General features: G+C 41.9%; 1 protein-coding gene across 1 annotated transcript in view; it reads left to right on the forward strand.

Moving 5' to 3' along the window:
* Positions 1-17,306, forward strand: part of hspa4.S (heat shock protein family A (Hsp70) member 4 S homeolog) — a 35,245-nt gene extending 17,939 nt beyond the window's left edge. Inside the window, 10 exon segments of the mRNA NM_001089848.1 lie at positions 5,481-5,587; positions 6,326-6,459; positions 7,100-7,281; positions 9,498-9,584; positions 9,823-9,975; positions 10,091-10,216; positions 14,147-14,254; positions 15,060-15,179; positions 15,726-15,887; positions 17,055-17,306. Coding sequence (NP_001083317.1) covers positions 5,481-5,587; positions 6,326-6,459; positions 7,100-7,281; positions 9,498-9,584; positions 9,823-9,975; positions 10,091-10,216; positions 14,147-14,254; positions 15,060-15,179; positions 15,726-15,887; positions 17,055-17,249 — 1,374 coding nt within the window. The 3' untranslated portion in view covers positions 17,250-17,306.

Below are 17,306 nucleotides of genomic sequence, written 5' to 3' on the forward strand. Positions count from 1 at the left end.
CTCCCTGTTGCGGAAGTAAATGCCCGCGGTTTTGTTGATCTCGCGCGATCCTAAGCGCGCTCCTCTACCTAGCGGCCGCCATTTTGGATCACACGCAGGGGAATATCCACGCTGCTCCCAGACTGCTATACTCTGGAGCTACAGCTAAGTGTCAGGCATTACTGGGTTATTCCCCCAGGCATTCCCACTTGCAAAATTTTTCACTATGTCTGAGGGACCCAGTGCTAGCCTTTTTTCTAGGGGGGCAACCTCAGCCCTGGTCACTTTTCTGTCGTGTGCCAAATGCCGCAAACATTTGCCCTCAGGGCACAAATCTTCTCTATGCAACCAGTGCACTACACTGCAGGTTTCTGAACCCTCACCACCTTCTCCACCTCTGGTGAATCAGGCGGCACAGGGGGATCCCTCAGTATCTAGCCCTGAAGCTTCTCCACACAGAGTACAGGCAGCACCTGAGTGGGCAGCCCAATTGGCCACAGGCATTCCTAAACTAGCGCAGTCACTAGACAAACTGCTCTCTCGCCTGGACACTCATAAACCTAGACCCTCCAAACGCAGGGCCCCCTCCCCATCCGAAGATGACAGCGACTCTCCTCCTAGGGTCTTTTCACCTCCTGATTCCGGGGACGATCAAGATCATTCTGATGGGGAGCTTCTTTCAGATTCAGACCAAGATGATTCTAGAATTTCCTCTGACACTGTGGACTCACTTATTTCCTCGGTGCTAGAAACCCTCCACCTTCAGGAACCGGAGGTCCGTGCGGAGTCTTCCAAATCTCTCTTCAAGCGACGCAATAAGACTTCACCTATGTTTCCGTCCCACAACCAGCTTGATCAAATTATCCAACAAGAATGGGACAAACCCGAGAGGCGTTTTCAAACAAACCGTCGTTTCCTGAGGCTGTATCCTTTTCCACCTGAGCTTACTGAAAAATGGGCTTCTCCTCCATCCGTGGACGCCCCAGTGTCCCGCCTCTCTAAGAACACGGCCTTACCAGTCCCTGACGCGTCCTCCTTCAAGGACTCTATGGACAAGAAGTTAGAGAGTTTGCTACGCTCTTCATTCGCAGCTTCCGGGTCCTCGTTGAGACCAGTCCTGGCTACAGCATGGGTTAGCCGAGCCATACAATCCTGGGCTGACACTCTCCTCACCGCTATTGCGGACGGAGCACCACGTCACGAACTCTCTCAGTTGGCATCTCAAATCAAGGAAGCCAATGACCACATGTGTGAAGCCTCACTTGACGCCACTCAAGCTATCAGCAGAGCCTCCACTCTCTCGGTGGCAGCCCGCAGATCCTTATGGATGAAACTATGGTCAGCTGACCTTTCCTCTAAGAAGTCCCTGACTTCCATTCCGTTCAAGGGGAAGCTCCTTTTCGGTCCTGAACTTGATAAAATCATTAGTCAAGCTACCGGGGGTAAAAGCACCCTTCTCCCCCAACCCAAAGCACGTCCCTCCTTTCGGAAGAACAAGTTTTTTCGTGGCTCTCAGACCAAGAGCGCGAGATCTTCTCCCCCAAGGCACTCCTTTTCGAACAAGGGCCGTTTCGGCAACAAACAACGAACTCCCTGGCAGAACCGAAAGCACTCTTCAAAACCCACCGACAAGACTGCCTCCGCATGACGCCGTCCTTTCCGGGCCGAATTGTATAGGGGGAAGATTGTCCCGCTTTGCAGACACGTGGGTATCTCTTGTTCAGGACACCTGGATTCACGAGGTGGTTTCTCAAGGCTACCATCTAGAGTTCTCGTCTCTCCCACCTCACCGATTCTTCATGTCAAGACTCCCTCAAGAATCGGGCAAGCGTACAGCTTTTCAGAGGGCCATTTCCAACCTTCTCCTAGCAGGCGTGATTGCTCCTGTCCCCCCAGACGAACACTTCATGGGCTACTACTCAAACCTGTTCATAGTCCCCAAAAAGGACGGCTCTGTCCGGCCGATCCTAGACTTAAAGGAACTGAACAAGCTCATTCGTCCGAGAAGGTTCAAGATGGAATCCCTCCGATCTGTCATTGCGGCGATGTCCCCAGGGCAATTCCTAATGTCTTTCGACATAAAAGACGCTTATCTTCATGTTCCCATTTTCCCTCCTCATCAGAGATACTTGCACTTTGCCTTCCAAAGTTTCCACTACCAATTCACAAGTCTCCCATTCGGCCTCACTTCGGCTCCCCGGGTCTTCACGAAGATCATGGCGGCTGCCACTGCTCTGATCCGCAACGAGGGAGTCTCCATCACCGTATCTCGACGACCTTTTGATCAAGGTGCCTTCGCCCCAGGAGGCTCAGCGGTCCCTTCAGGTCTCCATGGCGAAGCTACGGGAACTAGGTTGGGTTCTCAACCTACAAAAATCCTCTCTAATCCCCAGTCAATCCATGAACTTTCTAGGCATGAACTTCAATACTCAATGACCCAGAGGATCTCCCTCCCTCAGGAGAAGATTGTTCATCTCCAGGCCTTGGTTCGATCACTGCTGCAGAAGCCCAAACATCCCGTAAGGTTCTGCATGAAAGTACTGGGTGTCATGGTTTCCACCATAGAAGCAGTCCCCTTCGCCCAATTTCATCTCCGGGAGCTCCAGTGGAACATTCTCAGCACCTGGAGACGGAAATCCCTACTACAAGAGATACTCCTCTCTCCTCAAACTCGGACGTCCCTTCTGTGGTGGCTCAACACCACTCACCTCTCAAGGGGAAAACACCTCGGGGACCCCAGTTGGCGCATTCTCACAACAGACGCAAGTCTCTTCGGTTGGGGCACAGTGCTCGAAGGCAGGTCGGCCCAAGGGCAGTGGAACCTCACAGAAAAGACGTTGCAGATCAATCTGCTCGAGATCCGTGCAATTCGCCTGGGCCTCATCCACTGGCAGCAGGACCTGACGGGGCAGGCGGTGAAGATAAAGTCGGACAACTCCACGGCGGTGGCCTACATCAACCACCAGGGCGGCACAAGGAGCAGGGCGGCTCTAAGCGAGATAAAGATGATATTCCAGTGGGCCGAGAATCACAGCGTACAGCTGTCCGCCATCTTCATACCGGGACTGCTGAACTGGGAAGCCGACTTCCTAAGCAGGCAATCCCTGGACCCAGGCGAGTGGTCACTAAAGGACGAAGTATTCCAGGAAATAACTTCCAGATGGGGCACTCCAGAGGTGGACCTCATGGCGACCAGGCACAACAGAAAGGTACCAAACTTCCTAGCTCGTTACAGAGACCCACTGGCCCTAAACGTGGACGCTCTGACGGCCAACTGGCCCTTTCGCCTGGCGTATGCCTTTCCTCCCACTCCTCTCATTCCCAGAACGATCAGAAAGCTTCAAAGGGAAAGGTCCACCCTCATCCTCATAGCACCGAGGTGGCCTCGACGAGCATGGTTCACAGACCTTCTCAACCTCTCCGTCGCAGAACCGTGGCCTCTGCCTCTTCTTCCAGACCTTCTCACTCAGGGTCCAATCCTACACCCAAATCCGACCTACCTCAACTTGACGGCGTGGCTCTTGAGACCAAGATTCTAATTCAGAAGGGATTTTCAAGGGCCGTGGCACGCACTATGTGTGCGGCACGGAAGCCAGTTTCAGCCAGGGCCTATCACAGGGTCTGGTCCACCTACCGTCAATGGTGTTTCACTCGCAAGGTTAACTTCCGGCTTTTTTCTCTACCATCTCTACTGGAGTTCCTGCAGGAAGGCCTTTCACTTGGACTGTCTTTGGGTTCCCTCAAATCTCAAATATCGGCTCTATCCGTACTTTTCCAGAAAAGACTTGCTCTGCTTCCTGACGTCAAAACCTTCATGCAAGGAGTGGCTCATGTGACTCCGCCTGTCAGGGCTCCCACACCTACCTGGGACCTGACGTTAGTGCTCCGGGCTCTTCAACTTCCTCCCTTTGAACCCCTGGGGTCGGTGCCCATTCAGTTCCTGACCTGGAAAACTGTTTTTCTCCTGGCTATTACTAAAGCAAGACGGGTTTCTGAGGTCAGCGCTCTTTCCTACAAGTCGCCTTACCTTGTCTTCCACCACGACAGAGCAGTCCTTCGTACCATACCATCCTTCCTGCCTAAGGTGGTCTCAGAATTTCATATACACCAAGAGATTGTGGTTCCTTCCTTCTGCCCATCTCCAGCAAACCAGAAGGAGAGGGCACTGCACACTCTGGATCCTGTGCGGGCCTTAAAGTTTTACCTCTTCAGAGTTCAGGACTTCCGCAAATCCGATTCCCTGCTGGTACTTCCCTCAGGCTCACGTCGAGGCGCATCGGCTACCAAACAATCCATTTCTCGCTGGATCAAACAAGCTATACAAGGTGCATACAAAGCCCGGGGTCGAACACCTCCGTCCAGGGTCACTGCCCATTCGACCAGGGGTGTGAGTACGTCCTGGGCTTTCAGAAACCAGGCATCAGCTGAACAGCTGTGCAAAGCGGCAACTTGGACCTCTGTCCACTCGTTTGCAAAATTTTATCATTTTGACACCTTTGCGGCATCTGACACTCGCTTTGGCAGAAAAGTGCTTCAGGCCGCGGTGGCTGATACCACATAAGCCTCTTTTTCCCCACCCGGTTGTTAGGGGACAGCTTTGGTACGTCCCCATTGTCCCTGTGTCCCCCAAGCTGACGTTGAGAAAAGGAGATTTTGTGTACTCACCGTTAAATCCTTTTCTCTTCAGTCACTTGGGGGACACAGGGCTTCCCTCCCTGGATTGAGGCTTTCACTTCCGTCAGACAAGTTTCCTTTTTCTTGTTAACGGTTATTGGCTTTTTTGAAAAGTTTTTACTTAGTTATGTAATATCCTGTTGACTTTGGTACAAACTGAGCTCTTCTCCAGCCTGCTGGGGGTATAGCCAGTGGGGGAGGAGCCAGTTGTCTTTTTTGTAGTTGTGTCCTGCCTCCTAATGGTACTAGCTATACCCCATTGTCCCTGTGTCCCCCAAGTGACTGAAGAGAAAAGGATTTAACGGTGAGTACACAAAATCTCCTTTTCTGAAGGAAACACACCAGTTTTACCAGTGCAGAGCAACACCACATTATATTGCTATTCTTTGAAACCCGTTACAGTTTTTTTTGCTGTTCTTTGACCAGAAAGATGGTGATGTTTATAGTTAGTGACATTTAGAGATTCGCTTGACCACATATTCATGTATAGATGCAGATGTCCAGAGAAGATATTATCTACACACGCCGTAAGCTTTGCATGCACACTATGGTCTGCTGCAAGGGAAAATAAATGGCAGAGTTATGAAACTGTAAGATGTATTTACTTGCAAAAACAAACAGAAATGCACACACAATGGTTTGCACTACAACATCCTTGTGTCTTAATGAGCTTAATTCCATAAATTTCACCAAGTTTCAACTCCAGCTTGAGGCTTTTTTTTCCCAAGGCAAACCAAAAAGCTGCAGATTTTGTGAAATTGCAGATTTTTTTTTTTTTTTGTTCTGTTTTATACAATTTGCAAAATGACTTTTCCTCTATTTTACAGTGTGCCATCCTATCGCCAGCTTTTAAAGTGCGAGAATTTTCCATCACAGATCTAGTACCATATCCTATATCATTAAAATGGAATTCTCCAGCTGAGGAAGGCTTAAGGTAAGCTATTAACTTTTTGTGTAGTAGACAGGGATAGAATCTTACAAGAACTATTTTCAGAGGTTTGCCTGCTGTTTTTTTTTTTTTTTTTTATGCATAAAATAGTCTAATTCATGTGATTTTAGGTCTGTCGCTGTTGCAGTTAACACAGGAGGCAAAGGGTTAATCTGTGTGCCATTGCCCTTATTTAGTATGAATCATCATCATTTATTTATATAGCGCTGTCAAGATACGCAGTGCTTATGAATCAACACTTGTTTATTTCTGAATTTAAAGAAGAAGCAGGGCCGACCGGCACTCAATCGGATCCACAGAACCAGTGAAGATTAGTTAAAAAAATATATTTTATTTATACAAAATTGGATGTAGATACAAATATACATCTTTAACTTTGTATAAATAAAATATATTTTTAAACTAATCTTCACTGGTCCTCTAGATCCGTTTGAGTGCCAAATAATGGTTGATCCCAATGTTATTAATAGGGAAAAAAGATAAATATATAGGAAGGCCAGTATTTTTTTCTGGAAAAGTTGGCAACACTATTCACAACTGTTTTTGTCCTTAAACTGAAATCTGATTTCCTCCTTGAGTGCACATCCCTTTCTCCTCCTGTTTTTTGTCTGGCTGTGCAAATATCAGTACTGCTGAAGTGGTGTCAGGGAATATGCTACTCTGTCAAGTTTTGTTGTGTTCCTCTTATACTGAATGTCATATTTTGGTGCTTCTTACTTTCAGTGATTGCGAAGTCTTTCCTAAGAATCATGCAGCTCCTTTCTCCAAAGTGCTTACGTTCTACAGAAAGGAGCCTTTTAATCTGGATGCTTACTACAGTGCTCCCAAGGAATTGCCCTATCCAGACCCCTCCTTAGGTAATTACAATAACTTTTTTTTTTTTTTGGTTCATTTGGTCTTTAAATCTACCCATCAGCATGAAAATCTGAAGATATTCTGCTTGATAGAATAGACTAAATTGCACACCACTCACATGCCTACTTTATACTACATTGCTAGTTTGTTTAGTTATATTTTCTAGGGATGCACCGAATCCGTTACAATAGTATTTTCCAAATGGTCTTTAAAATTTTAAGGGCTTAGAGGTTGTGGCAAACCTCCTTTAGCCTTGGCGACAAAACGTCCATAGTTCTCCTCCCGTTGTCTGTGCTGCAACCCTTTGATCTTCCCATCAGTGGGAAAGATAACAGCACGAAACACTAATAAAATATTCCTTACATAAAATGTAATTTAATCAATCAACAACGCTTCCCCCTCCCCTTTCTTATCATTCTCATTGTTCTTGACCTTTCCATAATCTTAACAGTAACCCACTAGGTGATATTTGGCTGTCTTTCTTTGCCCCAATACAAGAAGTCATTACATATTTTATAATCATTATTTCTTGTTGGGCACTTAATATTAAATATTCCAAGCAATTAAGCGGCAAATTACACCCCATTTTGTTATGGTTTCACTCTTCTATGGAAATTTTTGATTTGTTGTTCTGTCTGTCAGGTCAATTTCACGTTCAGAAAGTTATCCCACAAGCTGATGGGTCAAGCTCTAAAGTAAAGGTGAAAGTACGTGTGAATATCCACGGGATTTTTAGTGTATCCAGCGCCTCTCTTGTTGAGATACACAAAACAGAAGATGGCGAGGAACCCATGGAAACAGACCAGGTTACAAAGGAGGAAGAGGTACATATGCCAAACGTAATTTTTCCATGGAGGTAACCCAAGCTGTACTGTACGGCCTTTCATGTTACAATTTGCATGGTGATTGCACTATACCTACTTATATATTTATTTGATACTTCTCATTAATGACCATAATGCAGGTGAGTATGCAAGACGAAAATTTAATTGGATATTTAAAATTCTATTTGTAAGCATTTCAGTCAGTTCATTGCCTCCTTTGTAATGTTTTACAACAGAAGCCATCTGAATACTCCTTGATTTTATAAACTGCAGCTCTGTAGGAAAATTTACACCACTTGAATCAAATTAAATCCGTAATGCTTCTCCTAATACTGGCAAAATTCACAGTATTCTCAGACATAATAAAAGTTCCCTTAAATGTGACCCACCCCTTATATTTTATATATTATTAATATATACAGACTATTATAACAAAAAATAGGAGGGCTTAGAGTGGCAGTGTTTATATGAGGTATTGTGGCATTAATGAAAAACTTTCTCACTGTTCAGAAAAACACCCTCAATCCTCAAGGTCCTATTGAGGATAATGCAAAGTCAAACAAATAAATTAAAGGTGTATTTTAAGACCAATGTATTAAAAATATATATAATTTATTTAACAAATAGAATTCTTAAAAGCTGGCCGGCCAGGAAACACAATAAATAGAAAATCGGTAAAATTACATAAAAACAATTATCAAGTTATTCCAGGTGGTAGTCGCTGGTTTAAATTTAATAATACAATATATACTCCTTGGTTATGATAGGATATATAAGCACCTATCATAACCAAGGAGAATATATTGTACTTATAAAATTTAAATGAGCGACTACCCGCCTGGAGTAACGTTATAAATTTTTTTAAGTCATTTTACTGATAATTAAACCCTTAACTAAAAAAAAAAACCTACCCTAAGTAGACCCCCCAGGGAAATGCCCCTAACTTTTTATGTACCCCTCGTGCAGATTCAGGGATCGTAGTTCCCGGCAGCCATCTTCCGGGAATTTGTGTCTTCTTTTGACAATTCGGGCAATTTCCATCTATTACGGCGCATGCACAGTTGTCGCAAACCGGGAAATTGCTCCAACTGCGCGTGCGTCGCTTCTCGGTTCTCAGTCTCAGATTACCGAAGACCCAGAAGATGGCTGCTGTGAACTCCGATCTCTGAATCTGCACCGAGGGGTAAGTAAAGCGTTAGGGGCATTTCCCCGGGGTAGCAGCTAGGCTGGGGGGAGAGGAGGGAGGGGGTCTACGTAGGGTCGGGGGTAGGGTTTTCTTTTAGTTAAGGGTTGAATTCTCCTTTAAGGCATTACAAGCTGGATTTTTTGCCTTCTAAGGAAGATTTGGGTGGCAAAGAACTCCATGCATTTGTATGATGCTGAATGCTGCTTTTCATACTCTCTCAAGTTCCATTTATTTTGCACTACACAGCAGAATATATTTCTCCCTCCTTTTAAACCCTATGTCTGTGAGCTCTAAATTCATTTTGGTATGCTTGACAAGAAGCAGGCCTGACAAAATGTTTGTTGACAAACATTGCTTGAGATAATAAAGTCAAAAATCATCTCCTGTGCACATTTGTATAACTGGACATTCTTATTTTGGAAAAAAAAATATTTATTTTCAATTTTGTATCACAGTACAAGCTGAATTGAATCAGGTTTGTAGCTGGAGACCCGTTGGCTGGATGTAGCCTGCAGTGGATTTTAATGGCCTCTCCATTTTTTCATGGATTCCTTTATAGATGACCTTGTCCTATTGAAGTAAAGAGCTCCTGGAACATGAACAATGTAGAACCCCCATTTTTCATCCCCTGCTTTTGCTTTTAAGTTTTCCCTTATTTTACATTGTTGTTTTGTATTATGCATAGTACATTTCACTGATTTTACATTTTCCTGGATTTTACACCTTTTTTTTTTTTTTCTGGTCCCTTGAAAAATGTAAAATGGGGGGTTCTACTATAATCAACCTGTTACATGTAATTAGTTGCACAGCAATCAATTACATATGGGCCTGGTAATAAGGGATGCTGCAATCTGCCTTAGTGTTTGTTGGGGAAATCGGACAAATACTGAAATGTTCTGTAACCACGATAATCAAGTGCCTGTTCTTTGCACAGGTGAATAAGTAAAGGTTTATTTACATAGTATATATGACCGCTACAGTATCTTCAGAAATGCATGTTTTGTGATCCTTATCCAAATCTCCATTTTAGAAAATGCAAGTGGATCAAGAAGAGCCTAAGCCAGAAGAGACCCAGCAAGCACAAGCAGAAAACAAGACTAACCCTGATGAGATGGAGGTGCCTATAATATTCTAAACATTGGGTTGGGAACCATTATTACCACTATATAACTCGGTGCTACATAGAATCCGAGTGGGTTATGTAATAGAAACAATTCTGCAATGATTAGGAGCTTTTAATGATGGGTTAAAATGTTGCTTTACTGCACAAATGTTTCACATTATATCTCCCACGTCTGTGTAACCCAAACAACAAGAAGCTTTTTTGGATAACGCTTTGTTTGTTCTGTTCATAGACCTCACAACCTGGGACCAAGGATAAAAAGACTGATCAGCCTCCCCAAGCCAAGAAAGCAAAAGTGAAGACGAGCACAGTTGACTTGCCAATTGACCACTACCCACCATGGCAGATTGGCAGGGACATGCTCAATTTATTTGTTGAGAATGAGGTATGTACATAAAGAAATCTATATTTATATCATATATTTTTTTGCTGGCATTCAGTGCAATAGAATGAAATATGATGGAGCCTGAGTATAAGCTGCTGAGTCTTCTCTCCCTCAGGGCAAGATGATCATGCAAGACAAACTGGAAAAGGAAAGGAACGATGCCAAGAATGCGGTAGAAGAATACGTGTATGAGATGAGGGACAAGCTGAGTGGGATCTATGAGAAGTTTGTCAGTGAAGATGTGAGTTAGTTGCTCTGTGCATAAACCCAGTTATTTTTCTGCAGGCAGCAAGTAATTGTTTTCAATCTAGGTTTCAAATGGAGATGACTGACCCCAGCAGCCAAAAAACGAATTACTCTTCAGGCCCTCTCTTAGTTTCTAATTCTAACTGCTGCCTAGTTGGTAGCTTTGACCCAAGCAACCAGACAGTGGCCGAAATTGCAAACTACAGAGCTGCTGAACCTTTCCAGAAACTAAAGGCTGATTACATATTGTCTCAGTATATTCCTACCTACATCTTCCTCAAGGATCATTTCAAGCTGAACTATGCTTTTTAATTAGTTACAGTACAGCAAACACTCACCCTTGAAATGTAGATGAATTCAGCTCATTGATCTCATCACATCCATAACCGTGATTGGACATTTACTTAAAGGAGTTGTTCACCTTTAAACACTTTTTTTCAGTTCAGTTGGTTTCAGATAGTTCACCAGAAATTAAGACTTTTTCCAATTACTTTCTATTTGTGACAGTTTTTCTAATATTGAAGTTTAAAGTTACATTTTTCACCTCTGGGCAGCTCTGGGCTGGCGGGGGGTCGCCGACTCTCTAACTGTTTAAATTGATACATTTGTTATCTTTGTCCCTGCTGAGCAGAATAGAAAAACTTACACTCGCACACCCTGGCCGTCCAAAATCAAACGAATCCCAGGTGCTCGATGTTAAAGGAATTGGGCAACCTCAAAAACAGCGTAGACACAGAACACACCGGCACAACGTGGATAATTCTAGCAGGTTTAACCTTGCTCGTTTATTGCGGATGCAACGTTTCGGGGTGTGACCCCTGTCACGCCCCGAAACGTTGCATCCGCCAATAAACGAGCAAGGTTAAACCTGCTAGAATTATCCATGTTGTGCCGGTGTCTTCTGTCCCTGCTGAGCAGAATCCCAGAGTATCATTAAAGGCAACTGTTAGAATTGATACAATAGTTGTTGATATTCCACAGATGCTGCTGAGAAATGTATCAACTAAATTTAGAAAATTTATAACCGTTCAGAATCTGCTCCTGGATCACTGAGCTGCCAGACTGAGACACTTTTAACTCAAATTTAGGGGAAACGGTAAATAAATAAAAGATGGAAAGCTATTGAAAAAAGTCTTTGTTTATGGTGAACAATATGAAAACAACTGAACTGGAAAAAGGAGGGTACAACTCCTTTGATATAGTGTTAATTCTGTGTTCTGATGGCTTCATTCGTTTTTAATTTAAGGAGAACTTCTATAGAAAGAATATCAATGAAGAAATGAATAGAAAGCATGTTAAATTTGCAGGGCACACACACTTTCCTTAAAGGAACAGTGACCCCAAAAAGTTTATTTTTTGTGAATTTCCCACTGGAAACAACTTAACTGCTATTCCCTTTTATTACATTTGATAACATTCTAAAATCAAGAAAACACGGGACATGGAATTACATCGAAGGAAAAGGATCTTTATTGTTGTTTGCATTTGCCAATGCTTAGGACGATACTAAGTTGAATATTATTATCCACAATCTGGGATCTTTATTAAGCAATAAAAACTTTAAAAAAAAAAAAATCTATAGCTTTAAAAAAAAAAAAATGCAAGTTTTTTTTAAAGGAATAACAAAATAAGGTACTGTTGCCCTGCACTGGTAAAACTGGTGTTTTGCAGAAACTGTACTATAGTTTATATAAACAAGCTGCCCCTATGGCTACACAGCAGCTTGTTTATATAAACGAAAGTAGAGTTTCTGAAGCAAATACACCAGTTTTACCAGCGCAGGGTAACGATACATTATAGTGTCATTCCATTAAAACACTTTTGGTCACAGTTGTTGGTGTTATTGGTCCTTTAAGTTGAAACTGTAGAATAGAATAGTTCCACATTTCCTTGCTTAGAGTCTTAATTTATTTGTTCATGTTTGCACTTGCAATACATTTCTTCTGACTTTTTACAAAGGGCAATATTTACCTGAACACACTTGTTGCTTCCCTAAAGAACTCGCCAGTTCTGTTGATCAGGGGTGACTAATCACATGACTAATCACATGACTAATCACATTCACAGCTGTTTTGTATTGAGGTCTGTCCTGCTGTTCTTCTCAAATTCCAATACAAATTTCAGCAGCACTCGGTATAGTGAAAAATAATTTATTTGTGCAAATGAAGCAACGTTTAGGGCGTAACCAGCCCTTTATCAAGCTTCAAGCTGCTCTTCTCAAACTCACACAATCCTTATTAGATGTAGATGTAGTTACAACTCCGAGATCATTTGCAGATCCGGTGTATATGATTCTGCACAGTTCTCACCGAAAGATGGCATACACCCCTAAATTCAGCTGTTGCTCTAATTCCCACTATGTCTGACCTGAATAGCTCATAGACTACCGAGGATAAACACAAACGTTGCCGAGTAGAGGTGTAGCGATAATTAAGCAAATGTATAAATAGAATTCAATGATGTAAAAAAGGTTAATTTCTGGTGTCAGTTCATCTCTTTCCCTAAAATCTGTAATTGATATTTCTTTTGATATGTCACCCTAAATATGTGCATTATACACCATTACAAAACACGAAAAATAGAGCTGGCACTACTCCGGTACCCCAAAAATATGATCAAATCAAATAGAATCCAGGAGTCACGAAGTATTAATAAAATAGTACAAAAAGTTTTATTGCATCTTGTATGAATAAATATTGTTATTTGAAGAATATTGTTATTTTCTTGTATAAAAAACTCAATAGTACATCCATTAGAACTACTATTTGTACTAGCTTTGCTTTTTAGATAATGAGCCACTAGGGGCAGCAATACACACTTTTTTTGTAAATTGATTGTAATCCCGCCCATGTCATTTTCTATTGGCTCCCACTCCTTTAAATACTATGTTTGTAATATGTACCAGTTAGCCTATGATTAAGTGTCCTGTGTGGACACGAAACGCGTCGGGCTTTTATCTTTTATACAAGATGCAATAAAACTTTTTGTACTACTTTATTAATACTTCGTGACTCCTGGATTCTATTTGATTTGATCATATTTTTGGGGTACCGGAGTAGTGCCAGCTCTATTTTTCGTGTTTTGTATGTATTTTCCCCCCTTGCTGAGGGTTTGGAGCATGAGCACCCGGACCCCATATGGAAAGCGGTAAGCTTCCCCATATATTTTCCAATGTCTTCTGCTTTTTATTTAGTTTGTTCTATATATCATTATACACCTTTAACATGTTATAAAAATGTTTCCACAGCCAGGTAATAATTCAGCCTCAAAATGCAGATAAAGGCTAATGGCATTATTCAAAAGCCAATCTGCTACCTTCGGCTTTCTAAATGCATGTATTGGTGTGGGTTCAAACTGTCAGTGAGCACGCAGAGCGGATTTTGGAGCACCGAATCCAGGATTCGGTTTGGGATTCGGCCTTTTTCAGCAAGATATGGATTCGGCCGAATATTTGTGCCTAGCTGAACCAAATCCTAATTTGCATATGTAAATTAGGGGAGGACAGAAATCATGTGATTTTTCGTCACATTTTTTTCCACTTTTTCCTTTCCTGTCCGTAATTTGCATATGCGGTTTGGTATTCAGACAAATCTTTCACCAAGGATTCGGCTGAAACCTAAGTAGTGGATTTGGTGCATCCCTACACAGAACCCATACTGTTGTGTATCTTCCCAAAATCCACGCACTAGTCCTGTCCCTGTCAGCACATACACACATTGAGACACACACCACAAATCATGTTGGTCGCTGTTTTTTATTTATTTTTTTAAATATGCCTGACTTAGAGGCCCAAAGACAGATTTACTGCCAAACAAGAGCCTACCTGCAATTCTTCAATGGATAAAAATCAACCAATCACAGCCCTTGTTTAGCGATCCTCTATGAACTTTATATTGTGATCATTTGTCTGTACTTCCCTTGATAGGACCGGAACAGCTTCATTTTGAAACTAGAGGACACTGAAAATTGGCTGTATGAAGATGGGGAAGATCAGTCCAAACAAGTTTATATTGATAAAATAAATGATTTAAAGGTAAAATCCCAAACCCCTTCTGTTTCTCTCTGTTATGTCTGGTTGTGATATTTGTAGAGCCATTCCACATGCACTTGTTTTAAAATAACTACAGTTGTGGATAGCACTGATTTAATTGCAGATGTTTTCATTTTGTTCAACCCTTTCATTGCCAGTACTTTTTTAAAGGGGTGGTTCACCTTTGAGTTAACTTTTAGTATGTTGAAGAATAGCCAATTCTAAGCAACTTTTCATTATTTATTTCTTTTATAGTTTTTTAATTCTTTGCCTTTTTCTTCTGATTATTTCCAACTTTCAAATGGGGCGTCACTGACCCCATCTAAAAACAAATGCTCTGGAAAGCTCCAAATTTATTTATCATTGCTACTTTAGTACTCCTATTTCTTTTTAGGTCATCTCATCTTATTCATATTCCAGTCTTCTGTTAAAATCTTCACATGGTTGCTAGTGTAATTTGGGCCATAGCGACCAGACTGCTGAATTTGCAAACCGAAGAGCTGCCGAATAAAAAGCTAAATAACCATAAATCATAAATGAACACCAACTGCAAATTGTCTCCGAATATTGCCATCTATATCATACTAAAAGTTAGGTGAACAACCCATTTAATATCTTGCAGTCTAGCTAGTAAAAATTCATCATGGAGCAGAAGGGAATCGAAAAATTGCATAAGTACAACGGTACTTTTGTGTAGTCTCTACAACAGTGAAACTTAATGGATTAAACACTATACAGCTTTTTACATTACCCCTAAATTTACATCTACCCGTCTCATTGCCTATAATCATTTCCCTTTTGCTTGTAGAAATTAGGGAACCCTATACAGATACGCAATCAAGAATACGAGGAAAGACCAAAAGCTTTTGAAGAACTGGGGAAGCAGATTCAACTTTACTTGAAAATTGTTAATGCATACAAAAATAAGGTAAGTGTTGTTATGTGTGTGCTCACTGGGTTGCACTATCTTTTACTTTGCCCTTACTTTGCCCTTACTTTGCCCTTACTTTGCCCTTACTTTGCCCTTACTTTGCCCTTACTTTGCCCTTACTTTGCCCTTACTTTGCCCTTACTTTGCCCTTACTTTGCCCTTACTTGGCCCTTACTTGGCCCTTACTTGGCCCTTACTTGGCCCTTACTTGGCTGGAGTTTGTTGGTAACCTGAGTATTCTGTGCATTTGGGTCTGTATGTTCTCCCTGTAACTATGTGGGTTTCTTTCAGGTACTGATTAAACTGACCCTAAATCAGTGCTTTTCACTTCAAGCCATAATTTGAGGTTGTTTAAAGTGAATATAAATGAAAAGTAATTTTAGAATAAAAGGGGCAGATTTCCTTTTAGTTTAGGGGTCGCATATCATTAGAGGAATTAGAATGGTAAGGCTACAGGTTTATTTCTAATCTGTTAGAAGATGGAACCACATGTGGAATATATAAAGCAAATAAAAATATGTATGTTTTGTCTTGTGTCTGTAGGAAGAGGCTTATGATCACTTGGAGGCTGCCGATATGGAAAAAATAGAAAAGAGTATTAATGAGGCCATGGAATGGCTGAATAACAAAATGAATTTACAGATGAAGCAAGATCCTACTGCAGACCCAATAGTGAAGACCAAGGAAATCCAAGGGAAAACTCAAGTGAGTTTACTGCATAGTGTGTCTTTCAAACCTCTCCTATTATTTAGGGGTGTATATGAAGATACATCAGGCCAATAGCAGACTAAGAGCAGAATCGCTATTTTCCGAGTAGCACATACAAGGGGAACTATCATGAAAATTTAATATAAGCTTCCGTATGAAATAAGAAACTTTCTAAATACAATCAATTAGAAATTCTGTACTGTTTCTGAAATAATCAAGTTTATCTTCACTATCCCTCTCTCAGTATCTGTTTCTCTTCATTCTGTCTTCATGCAGCAGTTGGGTGACCGTTAGATCTAGGGTTGGCACCTTTATGTCTGGCTGAGACTGGGCGCGGGGGGGTCCGTGACATCAGCAGGCGGACCCGTGACGCCAGTGGGCGGGGCTATGCCGCATCGATCAGCGGTTGGCCGATCGCCGTGTCAATCAAGGGAATCCCACCTGGTTTTCCTTATTTGGAAAACCGGGCAGGAAGTATAGACCCGGGCAGCCCCTCCAAATACCGGGCTGTCCGGGTCGAAATCGGACAGGTGGCAACCCTAGTTAGGTCCAATATATCTTATAGGGGCTCCTTTTGTCTAGAAGATGTATTAGAGCTCATGCTATTAAAATCATCAGACATCATGTCTCTCTACATGCAGAATTTGTTCGATTTTGTTTGTACTGGAATCATTACAAGGAAAGGAACCCCCCCTATAAGATATATTGGATCTAACTGTCAATGAATATCTGACACCCAACTGCTGCATGAAGACAGAATGAAGAGAAACAGATGCTGAGAGAGGAATAGTGAAGATCAACTTGATTATTTCAGAAATGATGCAGAATATTGAATTTATTGTATTTAGAAATGTTCTTATTTCAGTATGCTGATGCTTATATTGAATTTTCATTTTCACAATAGTTTTTTTTCAAAACTGTTCGCAGATGGAACAAAATTTGAAATATGAGAAGTAAATGAAATATGTATTTTTGTCCCGCTGTCTGTGTGCTGATCTACAGTAGTTGCTTCACCAGCGCATTATCCCCAGCAGATAAGTACTGTATATCTAATAGGATCAACACTTTTGTGTAGATCAGAACATAAATATCACATCTGATGACTTTTTTTTTTTCTCTTCTGTTTTTTTTCCACCTTCATTTTTACATCCGTCGATTTTAAAGGAGTTAATAAACCTGTGCAACCCGATCGTAACAAAACCGAAGCCCAAGGTCGAGCCACCGAAAGAGGAGCAGTCGAATGAGCAGAATGGACCAGTAGACGGCAATACAAACAGCCAAGGGCCACCGGGCACGGAGCCAAACCCAGATCCGGCTGCTGCAGAGGCAAAGAAGCTCCCTGAAATGGACATCGAATAAATTCCATCATCTATTTCTATTCTAAAACCGTATAATAAAGCTTTAAGTTGTTACCCA

The sequence above is a fragment of the Xenopus laevis genome, chromosome 3S (genome assembly GCF_017654675.1).
Source record: "Xenopus laevis strain J_2021 chromosome 3S, Xenopus_laevis_v10.1, whole genome shotgun sequence".
Lineage (NCBI taxonomy): Eukaryota > Metazoa > Chordata > Amphibia > Anura > Pipidae > Xenopus > Xenopus laevis.